This window comes from Notolepis coatsorum (assembly GCF_963971535.1).
Source record: "Notolepis coatsorum genome assembly, chromosome: 2".
Classification (NCBI taxonomy): Eukaryota; Metazoa; Chordata; class Actinopteri; order Aulopiformes; family Paralepididae; genus Notolepis; species Notolepis coatsorum.
In genome coordinates this window covers 37,918,186-37,941,531 of record NC_140166.1, presented here as the reverse complement: position 1 = coordinate 37,941,531, position 23,346 = coordinate 37,918,186, and the positions used below count along the sequence as shown (strand labels likewise).

Here is a 23,346-nt window from a genome sequence, read left to right as displayed (position 1 = left end):
CCAGACACATTTGGTGTAAAAATGTACTTGCAATATCAAAGGTATATCTATTTTGCACATTTTATTTCAAAAGTAGTCATACAATTAATCTCTTGAATAATTTGAACTATGTCATCTAAAAGAGCAGGAAAAACAGAATGACAATATCAAACCATGCTGCCATAACAATCAACATACTTTATAATATGCCTTAAATCTAGAAGTAGAGCTAAAAAGGTGGAATCATGAGGGGAAAATACTTTAAAAAATTTGAAACTTTTGAAAATGTACTAAAATGGCTTCCTTCATCGGAAAGAATGTACATTTCCTTCCCTTCATACTTCTATTACACTCTTTTTTGCCAGTATTCCCTTTTTTCATATCCCTTATTCACAAAAATCTTTTGATTAAGGAATGTTTTCTTAGTAAGAATAATTTAAAAAGGAGAAAAATAATATATTATGTGCTTTCAGGAAGAAGGGTGGAGGGGCAGTTCTGTATCGAGAGGAGCTGGTGGGATGTAGGGGGTTCTTTATAGAGGAGCTAGTAGGATGGAGTGGGTTCTTTATAGAGGAGCTAGTAGGATGGAGTGGGTTCTTTATAGAGGAGCTAGTAGGATGGAGTGGGTTCTTTATAGAGGAGCTAGTAGGATGGAGTGTTTTTTTTATAGAGAGGAGCTAGTAAGATGAAGAGGTTCTTTATAGAGAGCAGCTGGTAGGATGGGGGTTCTTTATAGAGAGGAGCTGGTAGGATGGAGTGGGTTCTTTATAGAGAGGAGCTAGTAGGATGGATGAGGTTCTTTATAGAGAGGAGCTAGTAGGATGGATGAGGTTCTTTATAGAGAGGAGTTGGTAGGATAGAGTGGGTTCTTTATAGAGGAGTTGGTAGGATAGAGTGGGTTCTTTATAGAGAGGAGCTGGTAAGATGGAGAGTGATTCTTTATGGAGAGGAGCTGGTAGGATAGAGTGGGTTCTTTATGGAGAGGAGCTGGTAAGATGGAGAGTGGTTCTTTATAGAGAGGAGCTGGTAAGATGGAGAGTGGTTCTTTATGGAGAGGAGCTGGTAGGATAGAGTGGGTTCTTTATGGAGAGGAGCTGGTAAGATGGAGAGTGGTTCTTTATGGAGAGGAGCTGGTAGGATAGAGTGGGTTCTTTATAGAGAGCTCTCTGACCCCCTGCTCTTCCAGTAGTAGCCATTGTCATCGTCTGGGTCCATGTCTATCCTAATTTGAGGCACAGGTTTCAGTGGACTCATCTCAGGGCTGAAAAACAAAAGGATATGGGGTGTTAATTGTGAGTTGGAAACAAACACCATGGCTTTTGTTAAAGTTGGAGTCAAATAAAATTTTAAGGGCCAGTTGTTCTTGTCCAGCACATGGAAACACATGCCATTAATACCAGGACATGCTTTTTGAATAAATGAATAACTTCATGCACTTTTATATATATATATTTTTTGTATCTCTCTTTCTCCGATTTGTCTCTGTTTTCTCCCCGTCCCAATTTAGTCGTTGTGCCAATTCCACCCCCTCCCCTACCTGGTTGTTGTGCGCATGTTCTCATACTGGTCGGTACAAGGGAACCCTGAAGTATCCGCACGCTTCCTCCAACATGTGCAGCGACAGCCAGTGGCTCTCTTCTCACCTGGCAGCGAGGGCTCTCATTGGTGAAGTGTAACGCGTGGGAGGTCACGCTGCCTTCCTCAAGTCCTGCCTCCACTGAGCAAGCGCCCAGACCTGACCTGTAGGCATCGCTGTCCACTACGCCAGTTTCCCACCCACGGCTTCCCTCCCCCTAACCCAGCCAAACGAGTTAGTATAGCGATCAGCCCAAGCCAAGGCAATGCTGACTCCGGGAGTCGAAACCGCAACCTCTTGCATTGGTGACGAGCGCAATCTCCGCTACGCCACCTGACCGCCCTTAACTTCATGCACTTTAATCATACATTTTTCTTTGGATTGTTGACAATTTCCTTGGGTGAAGTTTGCAAAGTTACAGCCTTGCCTGCATAGAGGGCTCAGAAAGTCTGCACCAGAACTCTCTGGTCAGATGACCCTTTTTGCCTTCAGGTGTGGGAGATTGGGCTGATTGCCTTCAGGTGTGGGAGATTGGGCTGATTGCCTTCATGTGTGGGATATTGGGCTGATTGCCTTCAGGTGTGGGAGATTGGGCTGATTGCCTTCAGGTGTGGGAGATTGGGCTGATTGCCTTCAGGTGTGGGAAATTGGGCTGATTGGCTTCAGGTGTGGGAGATTGGGCTGATTGCCTTCAGGTGTGGGAGATTGGGCTGATTGCCTTCAGGTGTGGGAGATTGGGCTGATTGGCTTCAGGTGTGGGAGATTGGGCTGATTGCCTTCAAGTGTGGGAGATTGGGCTGATTGGCTTCAGGTGTGGGAGATTGGGCTGATTGGCTTCAGGTGTGGGAGATTGGGCTGATTGCCTTCAGGTGTGGGAGATTGGTCTGATTGCCTTCATGTGTGGGAGATTGGGCTGATTGCCTTCAGGTGTGGGAGATTGGGCTGATTGGCTCTTGGAGCGTAATATAAGTTACCAGTCCACTCTCCCTCGGTCCCCGGCAGCTATATTTTGTTTTCAGTTACATTTGACCATTAAATTACAGTTACATTAAAGTTACATTACACTGTCCATATTCCAATCCAATCCAATCCAACTTTATTTATAAAGCGCTTTAACAGCCACAGGGGCACAAAGTGCTGTACAGAGGAGCATATTAGAACTATTAGCAGCACTAAAAATAGATTAAAATAAAACAAGAGTACCAAAACAGAGATAAAAAACATTAGGTAAATATAGGCAGCAATACAAGTTAAAATAGATCAGAGTACTTAAAAAAAGAAATATTTAAAAGCAAAGGACACAGTAACAAAACGATACAACAACAACACAGTAAGACAATAAGATCATAAAATCAACAAGCTACATGGTGTCGAAAGCCAGAGAGAAAAGGTGGGTCTTAAGGAGGCCTTTAAAATGGGGCAGTGATGAGGCCTGCCTAATCTGCAGTGGCAGCTCATTCCACATTTTGGGGGCGGCAACGGAGAAAGCACGGTCCCCCCTGAGCTTACGCCTAGTTGTAGGCACTACTAGGAGCAGCTGGTCAGCTGACCTGAGAGAGCGAGAAGGTGTATAGACCTGCAACAGCTCAGAGAGGTAGGGTGGAGCAAGGTCATGAAGAGCTTTAAAAGCAAATAAAATAATTTTAAATTGAATCCTAAAGTGCACTGGGAGCCAGTGGAGTGAAAATAAAATCGGTGAGATGTGGTCGTATTTACGAGTGCCAGTTAAAAGACGGGCAGCGGCGTTCTGCACCATCTGAAGGCGAGCCACTGAGGATCCACTCACCCCTATATAAAGTGCATTGCAGTAATCCAGCCTGGTAGTCACAAATGCATGGATTACTGCTTCAAAATGCTGGGCGTGCAGGATGGGCTTAATTTTGGCCAGCTGCCTCAACTGGAAAAAACTTGTTTTAACCACGGCCTTGATCTGGCTGTCAAATTTAAGGTCTGGGTCGATCTTTACACCTAGGTTCTTTACTATTGGTTTGACATGTTGTGCCAGCGAACCCAGATCTAGCAGTGAGGTCACAGCGGGGCCAACCAAAACCATTCCACTACTCCTTTACTTTAGGATTCCACTTTTCCACTTTTGTTGTGTTAAAACTTGTAGTTTTCTTAATAAATACTTTTGTTTAACACACACACACACACACACACACACACACACACACACACACACACACACACACACACACACACACACACACACACACACACACACACACACACACACACACACACACACACACACACACACACACACACACACACACACACACACACACACACACACACACACACACACACACACACACACACACACACACTGAGGATCATCCCACACACACCCGACCTCACCTGGACAGAGAGTTGTCCTGGTAGTAGTGGCGCTGCTCAGCACGATGTGTGTCGATCCAGGAAGGATGCAGACTTCTCTCCTGTGCAAGGAACAACAGAAACATCACCCAGCTATTAAGAAACATACAGTTAAAGCTAGCATGGCCTGTAGACTCTCTCCTGTGCAAAAGTTATACACGTTTTGGTTACATTATATCATGTTTCTCTGATCATTTAGTCCCTCTCAGTCTCATACAGTAGGTCATTGCTCTCGCAAGATAAAACCACAGAAGATTGTATCCACCGGTCTGTCCAATGACCAGACTTATAAACATGCAGCGCTACCTGGCAGCCCCTCCCTCCCTATATATTCCACTGCTCGCCCACGATACATCACTCAACAAGGTTTCTTCCTTGCCCACTGGAAGAATGGAAGCGAGGGCTTTAGACCTCACTATGTCATCAGAGAAGTGGGGCGTTGAGTAACGTTATGTTTTTCTAACTTTGTTTGGTATCCCTGCCTCATAGAGGCGACCACTCTCTCTCTAAAGGCTATGCTAAGAAGCTGACTTAGCTGACAGACAAGACATGGCTATGAAATACTTACCACAGGAACTGATTGAGGCCAGAGCTCCTGCACCGTGAATAGTACAATAATGTCCAGCCTAAAGCCCAGGTTGCTGCATCACAATTATCCTAAATAGACACCTGAAAAGAGCCTAAGATGTGACCATAGCTTGAGTGGCATGTGCCCCAAGTCCCTTAAGAGTAATCAATACATTTGCTCTCAAATGCCAGCCCAATGGCCTCCACTAGCCAGTGGGACAGGTACTGGTGAGCAATGGGCTTCTGAGGTCCAGTCCATGAAATAAAGAGTTTATCACCACCCAATAAACTCCTTTAGTTCTGTCCATGTATGTGCGTGGCACCGGACAGAGAGGGAGCAGCTCCTCAGGAGAAGAGAGGAAACTAAACTCTATATGGATGCAGTGATAGGATGAACTAACCACCTTAGGTTCAAAAGCAGGGTTCGTCTGCAGGCACACCAAAGAACAACTAGGTGAACTGCATACATGAGGGGTGCACTGACCAGTAGGGGTGTAACGGTACACAAAAACCACGGTTCGGTACGTATCTCGGCTTTTAAGTCATGGTTCGGTACGGGTTTTCGGTACAGTGGGGGAAAGTTTGGCTTTCCATGTTCCACTCAGGGGTGATGTAGTGTGCAGTAACTGTTAGGTAGGGCTGTCAACGAATATTCTATATTCAAATTAATAATCGACTTGTAATTAAAAAAATTATAATAATAATATTAGATTGTGAAAAAAACAGCCCCCGGTGGGCGTGGCCTGAATGCGCTGCATGACGGATAGGAGACACGCAAAGTCATTGAGCTGTGTTACGTATTACTTTCACATGGTGGAGGGATACTTACTGTCTGTGGTGCGTATTCATTGTGGTTGTAGTGTGTTGTCACTAATGGGTGGTTTGATTGACACACTGTTTTCTTTGTTTTGCCTGTGTTTAAAATGGCCGCTTTCTAATTTATCACAGGTGTGGTGATGAGGCACCACGCCCTACAAATGCAGTGCAGAGTGCAGGGAGCAGTTGTCAAGTTCTCACTTCACAGAGCTTGTCCTCGTCACAGCTCTCTAGACCTCACCTGCTCACACTGCTTTTTCTCATTTTGACATTTTTGCTGCTTGACCATTTTTTGTTGCTTTATTCTTTTGACCCTGTTCGGTATGGATACGTGTACCGTTACACCCCTACTGACCAGACTGGACGCTCACTGGCTCAATGGAGGACAGAGTCAAAAGCAGTTTCAAACCGATGCTCTCCAGCGGTTCAGAGAGCATTCAAATCCCAGGGAGGGACCACGGCTTTGGATACCGGTAGGCAGCTTCTCTCATAACGCAACACACCAGGGGGTGTTGATCTACTGATTGAGGCCTAAAAGGTGGAAATCACAGCCAAGTAGATCTTGATGGATTTGCCATGATCATTAGGCGATGAGCTCCTTGGCCATAAGAGTACCCTTAAAGTATCATATTGATAAGCAGTATTGGTAAGAGCAATAGTACCCTTAATGTACTGTATTAATAAGCAGTATTGGTGAGAGCAGTAGTGCCCTTAAAGTACCGTATTAATAAGCAGTATTGGTGAGAGCAGTAGTGCCCTTAAAGTACCATATTAATAATCAGTATTGGTAAGAGCGGTAGTACCCTTAAAGTACCATATTAATAAGCAGTATTAGTAAGAGCGGTAGTACCCTTAAAGTACCATATTAATAAGCAGTATTGGTAAGAGCGGTAGTACCCTTAAAGTACCATATTAATAAGCAGTATTGGTAAGAGCAGTAGTACCCTTAACCCTTTCACTACCACACTACAGAAGGTTAACCCTTTACTATCACACTACAGATGGTTAACCAGCAGACTAGGCTACATCATACATCATAGTGAAACAGAGCAATTGTGTTATATTTTACACAGAAAAAAGGTCATTATTGAGGAGTAATATGGGCAGACTTTCATATAAAAACATAATATATGAAGACAAGCATAACAAGGTTCACAAGGCCTTAGGAACATCCATAGTAGCACAACAAACAACTCTGGTCAGTGAACAACGTTAATGAGGAATAGAATGAGGTCAAAGGACAGGTAAGTGAAGATAAACTGCACAGAGAAATGGAAATCAAATGAGAGATTGAATAATCTACAGCACAGGCAGAGTACAAAGGAACGAGAATGAACGAGAATTCAATAAAATATTTTAATATCATGCAGAAATTTTAAGAGACGGGACATGAAACAATGATTTCCTGAGGAGAGGAGAAGAGAGGAGAGGAGAGGAGAAGAGAGGAGAGGAGAGGAGAGAAGATGAAGGCAGAGGAGAGGAGAGAAGATGAGAGGGCAGAAGAGAGGAGAGAGGAGGGGAGAGGAGAGGGGAGGAGAGGAGAAAGAAGAGAGGAGAGGGGAGGGGAGGGGAGGGGAGGGGAGAGAATAGAGAGGAAGGAGGGAGGAGAGAGGAAAAGAGGTAGGAGGAGAGGAGGTGGAGAGGAGGAGAAAGGGGGAGAAGAGAGTGTAAAAAAGATGAGAAAAGGTGGAGAGGAGGAGGTGGATAGGAGAAGAGGTGGAGAGGAGGTAGAGAGGAAATGAGAAGGAGGTGGAGAGGAGGTGGAGAGAAGAGGAGCGGAGGAAGAGGAGGTGGAGAGGAGGTGGAGAGGAGAGAAAATTAGAGGAGGTGGGGGTGGAAAGGAGAGGAGGCGAGGAGAGAGGAGGTAGAGTGGAGAGGAGAGGATATAAGAGGGAGCGGAGGTGGAGAGGAGAGGGGAGGAGAGGAGGAGGGGATGTGGAGAAGAGAGGTGAGGTGAGGAGAGGAGAGAAGGCAGAGAGGAGGCAGAGAGGAGGTGGTGGAGAGTAGAGGATGTGGAGTTGAGGGCTTACTCACTGTCGGAGGCTTTATCACCTAAGAAAGGCTCCTGCTCCATCATGTCCATGGGGATTTTAATGCTGGGAACATTCTCATTGTAAGGGTAGTCAGACTGTTGAGGGGGATATCAAAAAAGGAGATAATCAGAATTGTGAACCTGCTTCTCCATTCAGGTTTGTTTTTGCTGGTTTCCGGCTGGTCATGTAGCTATGCTTCATATCACAGAGATTAACTTGGGCCCTATGAGCAATGATATGTCATGTCATTTAATGTTTCTTATAGGTGCTATAGGACCTAAATATATTATCAAACACTCACCTAGAAGTTGCTAAAATGGTCCAATGTGTCTGTCTGCTCTGAATGCTGATATTATTTGCTCACATTGTCATTTTCACACATTACATTTTAAAAGTCACATTCAATGTTTTAAATTTGGACCATTTGAGCAATAATGATTAGAACACAAATAAATAATGTCAGCATCCAGAGAGACAGTATTTAAATAGTTAAATAAAATGTATATTGCAATTAAATGACTCAAGTAATTTGACATGTATTACATGTAAATAGATCTGCAGTTACTATGTAAATATATCTGACTTTTAAGGAGACCTAAACTACTCAGCAAAGTATACACTATAACTACCAGAAACTTACATTTCAATAATTTAAAGATACTGATATACTGCTCAACTATGCTGAAGTTTACAACAACAAAAAAACACCACCACTAATTACAGGACAAATAGCATGTAATTACTAATAGAATGGGGCCTATTTTGAGGGGTGGCGGGTAACTTAGCTTCCCTAAATTCTGCATATATGTAAAAATAAAAGAAATAACAGTAAAATCAGTAAGGCTATAATGTTCGGTCACAAAACACTGCAAGACAAGTTGCAGTTTAACAGCTGAAGTACAAATCCTGACTGGATTACTTCACCTGATGAAGATATGGATTATTTATTAACGTTAGATGTTAAATATGTAATGTTATTACATAACGTTACAGCTTGTGCGAGCCGTGGGCAATGTTAGGTTGGCTGATTGAGTTTGCTGCCAAGGAATGTGGCTAACATGAGTTTAACTTTTTGTGTAGCCTTCCTCATCCTCACCCACTGCCTATGTCTACTTTAATAAATTACCTTGACATTTACCAATAAAAAAAAACACTATTTACAGTAAATAGCATGTAATTATTAACACAATGGGCTACAAAATGTAGTCGCCTACATTGGTAAACTACCCTGAAGTTTTCCAATTAGAAATAGTTCATGTTAATTACTAAAGGCCATCTGTTAGTGTAGAAGATGGGGATAGCACACAGTAAAGGCTACCATTCAATGTGTCAAAAACAAGCAATATAGCCAAGACACCAGCAACACACCGGTTGTCTGCCTAAAGTCGTCTGGCGTTGTTGTGCTCCTCCAGTAAACCTAGTGCACCTTTGAAAGTGTTTCCCCTTCCAAATGAAAGCGTTGGAATATATTGTAGACTTCAGATAATTCAGTTTTATTTAGCAATCAAAATCAAGACAGTCAGATTAATGTTTGATGCCATAAAATGTAGATTTTTTTTCTTTTTTAACTATAGGCATTTAAAAATGTAGAAAATCTTTTCACTATAGGCATTTAGACACTGGTGGTCTGGATCACTGACTACCTCACCAGACAGACCACAGTACGTCAGACTGCAGGGCAGCCAGTCAGATGAATGATGAATGAATGATCATTACATTTATATAGCGCTTTTCTAGACACTCAAAAACGCTCCCCACAATGTAGGGTGGTATTGGCCTCCTTCACCACCACTGGTAGAACCCAACCTTGGGCTATGCAGGTTCAATGGCTGCCATACACTGGCACCAGGCACACATTCTTCTTTAACGACTGAATTCAGATGTACTGGTGAGAAACACCGGCGCCCCCCAAGGAACTGTGCTACTGTGTCAGCCTTCCTGTTCAGCCTCTACACCTCTGACTTCCGCCATAACTCAAGTGGGTGACACCTACAGAAGTTCTCTGATGACTCCACCATCGTCAGCTACATCACGGACAACAAGGAGGACAGAGCCCTAGTGGAGAGCTTTGGTAGTGCAACATCAACCACCTCCAACTCAACATCAGCAAGACCAAGGAGCTGCTGGTGGACTATTGGCGAAGCAAGAAGAGGCCTCCTACTCCAATCACTATCCGAGGGGAGGAGGTGGAGATGGTGGAGACCTACAAGTTCCTGGGAGTACACTTGAACAATAAACTGGACTGGCCAGACAACACCAAGTCTCTTCTTCCTGAGAAGAGTCAAGTCTTTCAATGTGTGCAATATAGGGGTGTAACGGTACACAAAAACCACGGTACGGTATGTACCTCGGTTTTGAAGTCAAGGTTTGGTACGGGTTTTCGGTACAGTGGGGGAAAGTTTGGCTTTCCATGTTCCACTCAGGGGTGATGTAGTGTGCAGTAACTAATTGTACTTGTAGGGCTGTCAATGAATATTCTATATTGAAATTAATAATCGAAGGGGCGGCTACGTGGTGCAGTGGGCAAGGCGCTCACCACGAATACTGGAGACGCTGGGTTCGCCTGTTCGAGCCCAGCGCTCCACATTGCTTTCAGTTTAGCTGGTCGTCCGTACTAATACACATTATTAGGGGGTGGGAAACTGATGGGTGGGGATCGGGCGTTGTGGACAGCGACTCCTACAGGTCGGTTGGTGCGCCTGCGCAGTAGAATCAGGAAGCGATGGGGGCGGCGCCCCTCCAAAGCGCAGACCCCTGACGCTGAAAGATCGCACCGCACAGGTGAAAAAATGCGACTGCTGTTACCTCGAGTATCGGAGGGGACTCGTGCTATGTATGACTTAGTCCACATTGCAGCCGGCTTGTGGGAGGCAAGAAACAGCGTTCGAGACAGGGGAGGGTTGAATTGGATGATACGAAATTGGGATGGGAGAAAAATAGAAAATGGGAGAAAAAGTGGATACATTTTTTTTTATAATCGACTTGTAAAAAAAAAAAAAAAAACGCTCATCTCCCAACGGCGAGAGGAAGCTACGGTGAGTTTCAGCGTTATTTTTTAATGTCTTCGATACTAACTGCTCTAATGATCATATCACCCATACTAGATGAATGCTATAACGTTGCCCACGGAATTAAAAAACGACCCCCCCCATCCGGTCATCATCAGATCATACGTAGTAACTTCTAGAAGTACGTCCATTTGACATTTTTTATCTCGCACAGATTCTTACCAAACTGTATTTGATCATCAATATAATGCATTTAGGGCTATAAATCAAGTTCTGGAGAAAGCTGCAGAAAACGATAAAAACATACTTATACTTTAGACCGTATTTTAGTATGAATATGTGAATGAAAAAGTATAACGTTGCTACACCCTTAACAATAGATATAGGACGTTGAATGGGCCATAGTAATGTCAATTTAGCAATAAAATTTAAAAAGTTATAGCCCTGCAAAGAAGGGGAACTTCTCCATGTTAAATAGGGCTGGCGAGGGATGGTAAATTATGAATTTAACCCTGGCGATCAAAGTGTTAACATGCCGTTGTATTCGTTCGGTACACTACACAGCCGTTCTGTACGGTACGGTACACACTGAAACGGTTCGGTTCGGTACGGATACGTGTACCTTTACACCCCTAGGATGAGGAAAAAGCTGGACGCTATACTAGAAAATCCCTTCTACCCCCTCTGAGGAGCTAGCCAAGATGAGGAGTCAAGTCAAATGTATTTTATGTATAAAGCACATTTAAAAACAACCCATGTACTTGTACAGCAAAAGGGCTATACAGACCAGGGCAGGTAGTAAAATCACAAGGAATAAAAAAGAAAACCAACTAAAAATAGAAAGAGCTCACATAGGCGTCATTACACACAATAGTGCATAGGCACAAATCAATACATTAAAAACAGATCATAGGCACAGAACACCATATCAGGGAGATCCAAATGCTAGAGAATAAAAGTGTGTTTTGAGCCTGGACTTAACTGGACGCCCCCCGCCATTTATTACTACCATATATACCATGTATACTATTATTACTATATACACACCACTATATATACCATGTATACTATTATTACTATATACCACTATATATACACCATGTATACAGAGCCGCCGCAAGGGGCGTGCGAGAGGTGCGGTCGTAATGGGTGTTTGTTCTAGACAGGTGTTTGTTCTAGACGGGTGTGTGTGTGTGTGTGTGTGTGTGTGTGTGTGTGTGTGTGTGTGTGTGTGTTTGTGCGTGTGTGTCGGAAAAGTGTGCGTTTGACAACTTTTTCCAAATCCGTATAGCAACAAATCATGTAGGCTATGGTTATTGCAAAAAGTTTATCTTGGGCGTGGGGGTAGGGCATTCAACTGTTTTGAGCACCCACTGGCAGAAACATAAATCGGCGCCTATGGAGACGACAACCTGATTTAATATCTTTTGGAAATTTAAGGCAAAAATGAGTATTCATTCATTAATAAAAACACTTCGCACAGGGCCTCGCATTTCTCCCAGACGGCTCTGCATGTATACTATTATTACTATATATACCACTATATATACCATGAATACTATTATTACTATAGAGACCACTATATACAATGTTATAGTACCATTATATAGTAGAAAAAGAGAAGAAATGTTCCTAATTCTCAAAATAAATAACTGTTACCATCCGTCAACCAGTAAGGGCATGTTTTGAGTTACTGAGAATTGAGTCTATATACCAGACACCTAAATGAAGTGAAGGATTGCGCTGAAGTTGGCGCTTTAGAAATGATAAAGTGTTGTCCTGTAAGCTGCCTGTAAGCAACCATTTATTACCAATTTACCCGGATATTGACCTACTGTAGCAAGTGATCTCATATACTGTACCGAAATTGGGGATTTGACATCAGATTCTGGGAAAAGAAATACAAACTTACATCATCAGCATCACTGTCTATGCTGCCCCTCTTTTTCTTCTTCTTCTTCTTCTCATCCTCTTTCTTCTTCTTGTCCTTCTCGGGGATGACATCATCCAGGAAGCCAAGCTCGTGTTGGGAGAACATGTAGTCCATGGCCTTCCTGACAGCCACCAGAGCAAGAATCTGAGAGGGAAAGATAAGAAAGGTTTTTGCAGTTTTTTTTAGAGACTCTATATTTCAATGCATTTTTATGGTAGGAGACAAACCAAAGGAATTACTGCTTCAAATAGATTCTGAAACTGTCATGTAGTTTGAATGAGCTTCATAGCTCTACTGCACACGTACAGTCACATTTTTCAATGACTTCTTGGTGTGTCAATAGTTTAGTGAAGGTTTTAAGTTAGAAGAGAAAGATGCCTTTATAGAGAGAGTCCTGTAACCTGAGCTTGTAACAACAATGTACATTGATGTGTCGTTGAATGAGGCACTGACACAAGTGGTGTAACTTGATCAGTTAGTGTGTCCAGTCCAGTAATAATAAACTTTATTTGTATAGCACTTTTCATACAGAAGTTGCAGTTCAAAGTGCTTGCAGTAGGCACAGAGAAGTCCAAGGGCACACTAGACACACTGTATACCACTAGACGACTGGTAGGACCCGTCCCTATATATTCATTCATTCAATAATTATTTTGATTTAAAATGTACACTGAGCGGCAGCCGTCATTTACAGTTTCATCGAGTATTACAGTCATCATCAATAATCATCAACAATCATCAATTAATATACAAAGTAAAGTACAAAGAAAACTAAAAACAAATGATACAAATAAATAAACAATAGAAAACTAGATTCCTTTAAAACGTTACACACTCAAACACAATTTAAAAACAATTACAGATTGTGGTGACCTGTTTGGTCACCAGTACTCTAAATCGACCCATGGACCTTTTAACACATTTCAAAGGAACACTCAATACAAAAGAACACAATAAAGAACATAATAATGGTAAATAGACTGCATTTATATTTGGACTGCATTTATATTGCACTAGTATCCAAAGTGCTTTACAACTTATGCCTCACATTCACCCATTCAATAACACACACACACACACACCAACAGAGGAGGCAACCATGCAAAGTGCCAACCTCTTCGTTGGGAGCAGTTATGGGTGCAGTGTCTTGCTCAAGGAGCAGTTCTGTATCGTATAGCTCTCGCTCTGCGTCACTTTCTGCACTGTCCTCGCACACGTGCACACGCACTGAACAAAGACCACAATGTACCTTTAATCCCAATATTTGTCTGACCACACCCCTATCAGCTTACCCATATAAGCAGGGGTGGGGCCACCCACTCGCCTCCTTCTCGCTTTCACCACAAGGAAGTGCCTCGGTAGATCCCCACACTTGAAGTGATGTGATGGTAGGAGAAGAGTTGGAAAGCAAGGATACGTTGACATCATATCTTTATTTTCTCTCTCACTATTTTCGAGAAAATACGGCGATATTGTCTTCGTACTGGAGTGTCTGGAAGATGATGATCATTCTAAAAATCCTCCACCGGTTTTCGTATTGGGAGTTCGCGCCGCTACATGCTTTTCCAACTGCAGTCCTTGCTGTGTGCTGGTTGCGGTATAGACACAGCTGGGCTGTAGGACGCGCCGCTGTTGTGAGAAGCGGTGGGTTCCAGGTTTGGTGAGTTATGTTTTGCTGGCAGGCTCCACTTGTCTGTTAGTGCTATGGGGGCTAATTGACAATGTTTATGAAAACCGGCCCCAGGCTAGGGTCCTTTGTTCAGCCTCTTAGGCGACAGAAGACCTTGGTCTGAAGCCCATTATAGTTTTAACTAGTGGGCCGCGACCATTAACACTGGTGATCCCTGTGTTTTCTGGACGAGTGGATATCTCTCTGTCACCGTGTAGCCCCTTCTTTCATATCCAAATGAGAGTATTCCTTCACGAGGAGATATGGGCATAGATGTTCGATAGCGGAAGATCTGTGTTCAAGTCAGCTACACAGGCCAGTTGGGTATTGTGCTGGCTCCGTCGGGTGTTGGTAAAATCACCGTTGTAAAACTGTGTTAACATCTTGTTTCTCTTTTCTCTTAAAAAGTGAGGAGGGTTTCAGAACGGCGGCCTGTCTGGGTGAGTGTTATATCATTGTGTACAAGTTCAGGTGATAGCTGCTTAGCTTATGGTTAGCCAGTCAGCTGTTAGCTGCGGCGTTAGCCTGCTGTGATCACTGCGTGACCTACCTAGGTTGGGCCTACTGTTAGCCAGTCAGCTGTTAGCTGCGGCGCTAGCCTGCTGTGATCACTAGGAAACGTTAGCTTGCTGCTATCGGCCAAGGCCCAGCGCGGGGTGGCTCCGGTTCCTCGCGCGCCGCCGCAAGCTCCCCTCTGGTCGCGTGCGCCGTTCGCTCGGCGTCTCGCGGGCAGGGGCAGTAGCGACCGACGGTTGGAGCGGCCGTTAGCTTAATGCTACTCTGTTGAACGTGCTTTGATTATAACATGTTTTAAACACTCTTGACTACGACGTCATCTTTGACAGAGGATGTTCGTCAAACCTGCCCTGGGCCAGGACGGCAAAGCCTGCGTCAACAAAGGGGACCGTAGCGACGGGTTGGAGCGGCGACGCTGCCCAGATCGAACAACACAGGACGGCTGTGTTTTCTACGGTGTCTTGAGACTGCACTTCGTTGATCTACGCTCCGGGTAGGCCAGGTCTGACCAGACCATGTACACTTCTTCTGGCTTTCCCTTCTAAATGTTTTGTAAATAGAGATGTTTTCCAAAACGAGTGTTACTGCACTACATTTAGGATACGACGCGAGTTGTGTGTGAATTGTCTTGTCACTAGGTATTTAGCTTCTCCGTGCAAATCGGGTTGTTGTTTCAGATGTGAAAATGATCTGGTTTGTTGTGTTGAGAAACATCATGTGTGTTTATATGTACCGTGTACTCACAACTAAGGGGTTAACTAACCTATAAAGCTATGCTTAGTGACAAAATGAGTAAAGAATATTCTTTTCTCAGCCTGTAATGACAATAAACAGTGTGTTCACATATTAACAGGTTTTCCTGTTTTAACTGGCCATATTAAGGGTAAAGTAGGAGGATTGTGTTTCCCCCCGGTTCCCTGGGGACTTCTTCATCCTCCTATCAGAGTGGCCATGTTGTTGCACTACATTGTGTCACTGTGTGGTAGGGATACGATGTAACCCTTAGCTTGATTGCTGAGGTTGTGCTAAATCTGCTGGAGTAACTTTATTTTCCTAAAAGAAAAGATTGTTGGTCGCTTTCGTGTGTGCTTAGCAAGGCCTGTGGCCGATACTAATCGAGAATTATGTATTCTCTCATTATGAAAAACGGCGTTCCTCTGTAGAGTGTTTTTGCCATTTTTTATAGGTGATGATGGGTTGTGTGTGTCATGTGACCTACAACTGGGTTGGACTGGCCACAGAAGCACATGTGTAAGTTTGGACCGGGGCTCTTAGAGAGCCCTCTCTATTCTGTGTTTTTTCCTTAGTAAAAATCAGATAGCAGGTTAGCTCATGCGCTGTGTGCTGTCAGACGGGAGTTTCATGGTCCCACGGCCTGGAATATTGGGCGTGTGCACCGCAGAAATTCCCCCGCCATAGAGTACGTCACCGTGCGCGTCTCTGTTGGTAGGACTTTTCCGTGTGCTGTTCAGGTCCATGTGATGGATCTGTTTCGGGGGGTGGTCAGGGCTCCTCCTCACCAAGCTCCTATTCGGGCCTTCTGTGAGTTGGGACTCCTCCTTCCATGTGAGGGAGCCTCCTTCAGAGTACAGAGCCTCCTCCTCAGATTGTCAAGGTGAGTGGACCCTCTAGAAGGAGTCCTACTCTATTGTGTATGTATTCGATTCAATTCGATTATTGAGTGTGTATGGGTTCAGTGCCTCCTCCCCGGAGAGCCCTAAATCCAATTTTTTACATGGCTCAAGGTGCAATATATTCTTTTCAATCTGTACAGCTCGCGTGGGAAGTCTCTCTGGGGATTCCCGTCTCCTTCCTATGGGAGGGTGGTGGGATGTAAAAATGTGAATTTTTTTTACCCCCGGCTGTGTAGACTGGGATACATACTGTTGGTGCTTCCTTCTTTTCTACTAAAAAGAGTTGGAGTTAGGAAGTGTCACACCCCTCTTGTCGTTCCCCATGGCGCCTTGGGGATTCAATGACAGGTCTAAATAGCCTGTTCATTGATGTGGGTGTGTCCCGACGCACGTATAGTGCTAGCTCGGGGTGTTCTGTAAACAGGCGACTGACTGGCACGCCTTGGTTGCTTGAGGTTAAAACGGCGTTTTCATAAAGCAACTGGGATGGAGGTTTTTCCTCTTCCGACGACCAAATCCAACGACCTGGTTTTTGTCATCGACGGATTCTCGTTCATGTCTGGGGGATGATGACGGAATGGATCTGAACATATGTAGAGGGGTCTCACGCCCTGGGGGTGGGCCACCGGGCGCGGTTCGCCCGAACGTCTGGGTGGCGCCTTCTTTTCATGTTTAAGATCAACACGCATATCTGCCCCTTCTCCTGGAGTAGGCATGTCGGCGTGGTTAGGGCACGGGACTGGTTCTGGTCACGCTGGTCCGGATCAGTTGAACCCGTTGTCCGCCGGGGATGCAGATCTGCTGTTCTGGTACCCTGAGGGACTTGGGCTTTTTTCAGGGGGAAAAATGCCAGGTTGGTCCGGGTGTCACAGGGTTAAGCACTATGGAGACCCTGGTTGGGTACGTTTTTTACTCAGCACTGTCGTAATGGCTTACGGCCATGCCAACCTGTACACGCTCGATCTCGTCAGATCTCGGCCGCTACACAGGTTGGTCCTGGTTAGTACTTGGTTGGGAGACCGCCTGGGAATACCAAGTACGGTGTGCTTAGGGGCTGGTTCTCCATTCTTTTTCACTCCTCTCTCACGCATGGCGAAGAGGGGCCTGTTGGGGTGGTCTTTGACCTCCTCTGGTGACCCTGTGCTTCCCGTATCGCCGGGCCCGGTCCGAAGTAATGTTTCGTCGACCCGTAGGCCTGGGTTAACTTTTTTTTGAAAAACTGAAACACTTGTGCTGCGGTATAGCCGGTGTATACCCGCAGGTGTGTTTTGGAGTTTTTTCTTGAGGGGTTATAGGAACAACCACCGCATTGGGTAACACCAGTGTCAACTCCCGGGTTCACCGTTTGAGGGTGCCCCTGCACGTTCATGACGTCTGCCAATCGTGTCAGCCTTCTCTGCCTCAACCCCTCTGGGTGGGTTTTTTTTAAATGGAGGCTTGGTCATGCAACACCGCCAGCTTACGCCCCTTCCGCCGGGGCGGCTGTGTTCAGCTGTCCCCTCTGGCGCCTGTCTCGTCCGCAGTCTTCATGCTAGGGTTAATAGCCTGTTGCCTGGTTTTTCCCCGGTGCGCTGCCTGCTTCCGTTGGTTAACCTTTTTTGTGTGCTTACGGCCATGCTGACTGCCTGTTCTGCAGGGTCAGTGTGCCAGGCGGTGTACTATTGGGGGGACAGGGCCCGCTTGGCTGAGGGGCCTTTGTCCGAATACGCTGGCGATGTGGGGGGCGGGGTCACTAAGTGCCCACCTGGTGGGGTCTTGATGCTGGCATCATGGACTTCTGCAGGCCCCCGTTCCAGGGGGTCCAGTCCCTTTGGTGGGTCTGGGTCTTCATTCGCGCTACGCTGCTACGGCCTTGCCACGGGGTTGGGTTTGCCCTTGACCCCTTGATTCTGGGGGCAGTAACGAGGTTGTTTCCTCCGTTCGTTCCCGGGTGGCATGCGGGTTGTGCGTGTGTGTAGTCGTGGGGACAAGCCACGGCTGCTCACCCTGTGCGTTGAGTTGCTTGAGTGCCTCTTCGCACGGTCGGGTCCGTCGCCCTCCCGTGAAGCCCCTATAGGGGGGGTGCCCTCCATTAGGGTGGGTCGGGGGGGCTCGGCCCTCCCTGTTCTGATGGTTGTGGGGGGCTTTCAGCGGGGTGTATTTGTTGGCCGATGGCTCTCGCTCGGCCTCCCTTGTGCAGAAAGTGACGCCGAGCGAGAACTATACGATACAGAACGTTAGGTTATGACTATAACCAAGTTCTGTTAGTATAGCGACGCTCGGCGTCCGACGCCGCTGCAGCCCTTGATCTCGCCTTGTGGTGAAAGCTTGGGAAGGAGGCGAGTGGGTGGCCCCACCCCTGCTGATATGGGTAAGCTGATAGGGGTGTGGTCAGACAAATATCGGGATTAAAGGTACATTGTGGTCTTTGTTCAGTGCGTGTGCACGTGTGCGAGGACAGTGCAGAAAGTGACGCCGAGCGTCGCTATACTAACAGAACTTGGTTATAGTCATAACCTAACGTTATGGGTTCAGTGTCTTGCTCAAGGAGCAGTTATATTATCGTATAGCTTACGCTCTGCACTCTAGTGGAACTATCCCTTTATCTAATCTAACACTGAATAATTTTTCTCCACATGTACACACCCATCCGCCTGGCCACACCCACATCCGCTCCTCTACATAAGCGGGGTCGTGGCCACAGTAACAGCTCCTTCCCTATTTTCACCACCGAAAAAGTGCCTGTATACACCACTTTAGTTTAGTGCCGAAATAGTTATTGGAAAGGAGTTACGTTATTGGAGAAAAGGAGCTGCGTTGACATTATATCTTTGTTTTCTCTCTCACAATTTTTCGAGGAAATACAGCGATAATGTCTTCGCCACCGGAGTGTCAAGAAGATGATGATCATTCTGACCTCCACCGGCGCTTCGCATTAGGGGCTCGCGTCGCTGAGCAATCCCCGCCGGCATTGCCTCCGGCTCTGCAGCTGGACACTTTGCTTGCCCTTTTCCCTTTTTTCTTCGGATAAGAAGAGGAAAAGACAGCAGCTGTCTGAAGTGTTGGCCTGTATTGCTTTTCTCACGTTGTACAGTTTTCAGTAAGCCGCTTAGCTTGCTTCTGCGTTAGCTAGTGGCTAGCGATAGCCGGTATGAGCTAACTGTTAGCCAGTTAGCTGTTTAGCTACGACGTTAGCTGCCGGCTGCGCTCAGCTGGGAACGTTAGCTTGATGCTATCAGTTAGCCTAGAGTTAGCTGTTTAGCTTGTACTACAACCATTGGCGTAGCCGTGAGAATAGCAGGCCCTGGCACTCTGACTACGACGTCATCTTTGGCAGAAGATGTCGTCGGGCCTGCACCATGACTGGCTGATGGAGGGGGGCGTCACGCCGGAGCAAGGCTCCGGCCATTGCTTCTTCTGGCCTGGACAGCGAGAGTCCTTCGTCGACGTGGTGGACCAACCTGTGTTGCGGCCTTTCGTCCTGTGTTCCTTGGTGCAGGTAAGGTGTCCAATGGACATTACCCCACTCTTCCTTCCTTCCCCTCCCGAATGTTTTTGTTAATAACGATGTTTTTGTCTACAAAACATATGTTACTTCACTACATTTGGAGATACGACGTGTGCTGTGTGAGAATTGTCTTTTGTATCGCTTTGTATAGCTTGGGTTAGCGTTGGCCAAGGCTTATGCCTTTCTCTCTACCAAGGAACAGCGTTGTTTTTTACGTGAGTAAAAATGAACTGGGTTTTGTTGTATGATGAGAAGTTGTGTGTCTTCATGTAACATTTAGACAACGTGGCTGAGCCCACAACTGGCTGGGTTACCCTACAATGCTGTGCATAGTGGCATATGATCGAGGGCTGAGTCCCTCTCTTAGCTTGTTATTCTTACTTGAGGGTAATGATGAAAATAACAAGTGGCAAGTTTTTTTCACACATAAGCAGAGCTGTGGGAAACCTGTTTCAAACAAGGTTGTCGGCTATGCTGGCATGCATGATGTAAAGCTTTTACTCTACACATTTGGCGTCGTATCAGGGGTAAGGTGGTGAGGGGTGGGTGAAATTATTCCCTGGTCTTTTTCAATTGTACTCATGTGGAGGTCTCTCTGGGGGAACTTCTGTCTTCCCCTCTTATGTGAGGAGCAGAATTGACGGGGTTGCCCTCAGTCACGTCATATAAGGCCCGTGTCTGTGTCTTGTTAACCGGCTTCCTGCTGCTCGTCCCAGACAACATGGAGGGAACGTCGTCTGGTGTTTTCTTATTAGAATTCACCATTGATGTGTTTCGGGTTCTTGACGTCATATAGCGCTGACCCTGGGTGCTTCCAATTCATAGAAACAGCGTTTTTTATGCGGGCGACTAGGAAGGAGATTTTTTATCTCTACCGAGCGCCAGTGCACTAGGTTAGACTCGATGACTCACGTGCATCTCTGGGGGGAGATGACGGAGTATATCATTACATTTGCGGAGGGGTCTCACGCCCATGAGGTGGGCCGCCAGGAGCAGCGCATTCACATTCTGTCCATCTTGGTGGCGCCCTCTGTGATGTTTTAGATCGACACGCATACCTACCCCCCTCTTAGGACTGGGGATGGCGGCGTGACTAGGACGCGGGACTGGTTCTGGTCACGCCGGACCAGGTCAGTTAACCCGTTGTCCGCCGGGGCGCAGATCTGTTGTTCTGGTACCCCGAAGGACTTTGTGCTTCACGGGGATTGATGTCGTGGATATGTGTGTCATGTGTATGCCACTACGGCTTGCCCATAACAGTGATGTGCTTGGTCCATACTGTGTTGTACCTTGTGCTGTGTTAGGGGCAGTGTTGGGCAAGTTACTTTAAAAAAGTAACTAGTTACAGTTACTAGTTACTTCTTCCAAAAAGTAACTAAATTACTTACTCAGTTACAAATTATAAAAGTAACTAGTTACTTCAGAAAGTAACTATTGCGTTACTTTCAAGATTTTTTTTTACATAAACAACATACACAAATCTAAACTATTTTAATGTTGCTGTGGGACAAAGTGAGACTAGCCTCCAATCAAATGCCATGTAGGCTATGTAGATATTATAATTACTATGTTTATATAGTGGATCATACAAATACAAACAGAATAGATGTTTTGGAACTTTTGATATGTATTGCCCCTCAACAGGCCACAACTGGGCAACATTAAATTATGCTTGTTAAGCACTATACCAAAAATAAATAACAAATATATACTGATTGATTGAACATTTTAATTAACAAATTTCAGAATGGGTACAATACAGTACGGCTCAATACACACAATTGTTAAGGGGATGCAGACCAGAGAAAGAGTTTCGTCTTGTTTACATCAGGGTCCCCCATTTTCAATTCATGACATTTATGACGAAAGTCTTTCTCTGGTCTGCATCCCCTTAACAATTGTATGTATTGAGCTGTACTGTACTGTACCCATTCTGCAATCTGTTAATAAACTTTTCAATCAATCAATCAATGACATACACAACATACAGATATAAGAAGCTAATCGAATCATCTAAACTAATCTAATCATTACATTTAAGACATGCATGACATACAGAGATATATCTCTGAGCAGCTGAAGCCTGTGCTATTAAACCAGGAAGTGCAGCACTGTTGATAATGCTGTCAGCACTGCAGTAGAGCCACTCAGTGCCCTGCGCTGCAAAGAGTGAACACAAAACGCTCATGGACCCGCGGTCTCATGTTGACATTGTGTTGTTCGTTGGATTCGTTTTTGAGCTCAAAACGTACACTACACGGACCGCGGTCTCATGCTGACTGATCAGTGATCGCTTGTCTTGTCGCGCTGTGTGTCAGACTCTGGATGCTTTAGACACCCGCCCACCTCCACCTCTGATTGGCTTACCATGACATTGTATTCAACCTCAGCCAATCGTCAGCATGTATGCTTGGCTCGCGCACTGTCCACTAAACAAGGAAGAACATATTATTGCCTCTCGGCGCAGAGATGAAAGAAACAGGTTCATTCATAGTAACGCGCCGCATTTTTTTGTAGTAACGGTAACGACGTTATTAAGATTGGAAGAGTAATCCGTTAGATTACTCGTTACTGAAAAAACGAACGCTGTTAGTAACGAAGTTACTTATAGTGCCGTTATTCCCATCACTGGTTAGGGGGCATGGTCCTTCTCCATTGTTTCACTCCTCCCTCCCCCTGCTGGGCAGGGATGGGAGGGGGCTGTCGAGGTGGTTGCTGTCGACCCCTCTAGGCATCCCTGTGTAGGTCCCGGTCCGCCAGGCCCAGGTCCGGACTCGTTTCCGTCGACCTGGGTTAACCCTTTGAAAACTAAAACACTTTGTTCTAGGTTTTTCTTGGTGGGTTAAGGGAACAACCGCCTCCTGTTAAACTAAACATAGGGAGGTGGTTGGTTCTCCGGTGTGTTGGTAGCAGAGTCGACTCTTGGGTTGAGGCCGGGCTTGACCCTGTCTGCCCGAGTGTGCCCCCACATTTTTCATGACGTCTGCCAATTGTGTCGGCCTCTCCTTTGAACCTCGACCCCGCTGGAGGGGTCGGGTTTGTTGAGGTCATGACATGGTGCACAGCATACCAAACACCCCTTCCGCCGGGTACTGTTCTTACAGTAGACCCTTTAGGCGCCTGTCTAGTCCGCAGTGCTCCAGGCACAGGTCGAGTTCTGGCCTGTTGCCTGGATTGAGGGATCAACCCCCTTGGGGGTTGTCTCCCCGGCGCGCCGTCTGGCCCCACAGTATTGTGGGGGGGTAGCCTCTTGGGGCTTACGGCCATGCCAACCTGGACACGCCCGATCTCGTCAGATCTCGGAAACTAAGCAGGTTCGGCCCTGGTAGTTCTTGGATGGGGGACCCCCTGGGAATACCAGGTGCAGTAAGCTAGAGTGCTTCAGGGCGGCGTGCCAAAGGGGGGAAGGGCCTACTCTTGATTTGGGCCCTGTCCGATACGCTGGCGATGTGGGGGGTGGTGTCATCAGTGACCGTCTGGTGGGGTCCCGATGCTACGACATCGTTGACCTCACCGGGCCCCCTTTTTCGGGGGGGTCCTGGCCCTCAGGCTGTTCCTGGGGCTGGGTCCTCCTCCGCGCTCCGCTGCTACGGCCTTGCCACGGGGTTGGGTTATTGACCTTTGACCCCGTGATATTGGGGGCTGTAACAGGTTTTTTTTCTTCCCGTTCGTTCCCTAGTGGCATGTGGGATGCGCGCCTGAGTGGTCGCGGGTCCTTCTGTGAAGGTAAGTCCCACGATCTGCTCACC

At 46.0% G+C, this 23,346-nt stretch overlaps 1 protein-coding gene across 1 annotated transcript in view; it reads right to left on the bottom strand.

The window, feature by feature from the left end:
• Positions 1–1,122: 1,122 nt before the first annotated feature.
• The window catches only part of LOC311224144 (electrogenic sodium bicarbonate cotransporter 1-like), a gene marked incomplete at its 5' end in the record, with an annotated part of 219,271 nt that continues 197,047 nt past the window's right edge, over positions 1,123–23,346 (bottom strand). Inside the window, 4 exons of the mRNA XM_084309001.1 lie at positions 1,123–1,240; positions 3,917–3,996; positions 7,352–7,445; positions 12,271–12,435. Coding sequence (XP_084165127.1) covers positions 3,953–3,996; positions 7,352–7,445; positions 12,271–12,435 — 303 coding nt within the window. The 3' untranslated portion in view covers positions 1,123–1,240; positions 3,917–3,952. The remainder of the gene's footprint in view (positions 1,241–3,916; positions 3,997–7,351; positions 7,446–12,270; positions 12,436–23,346) is intronic.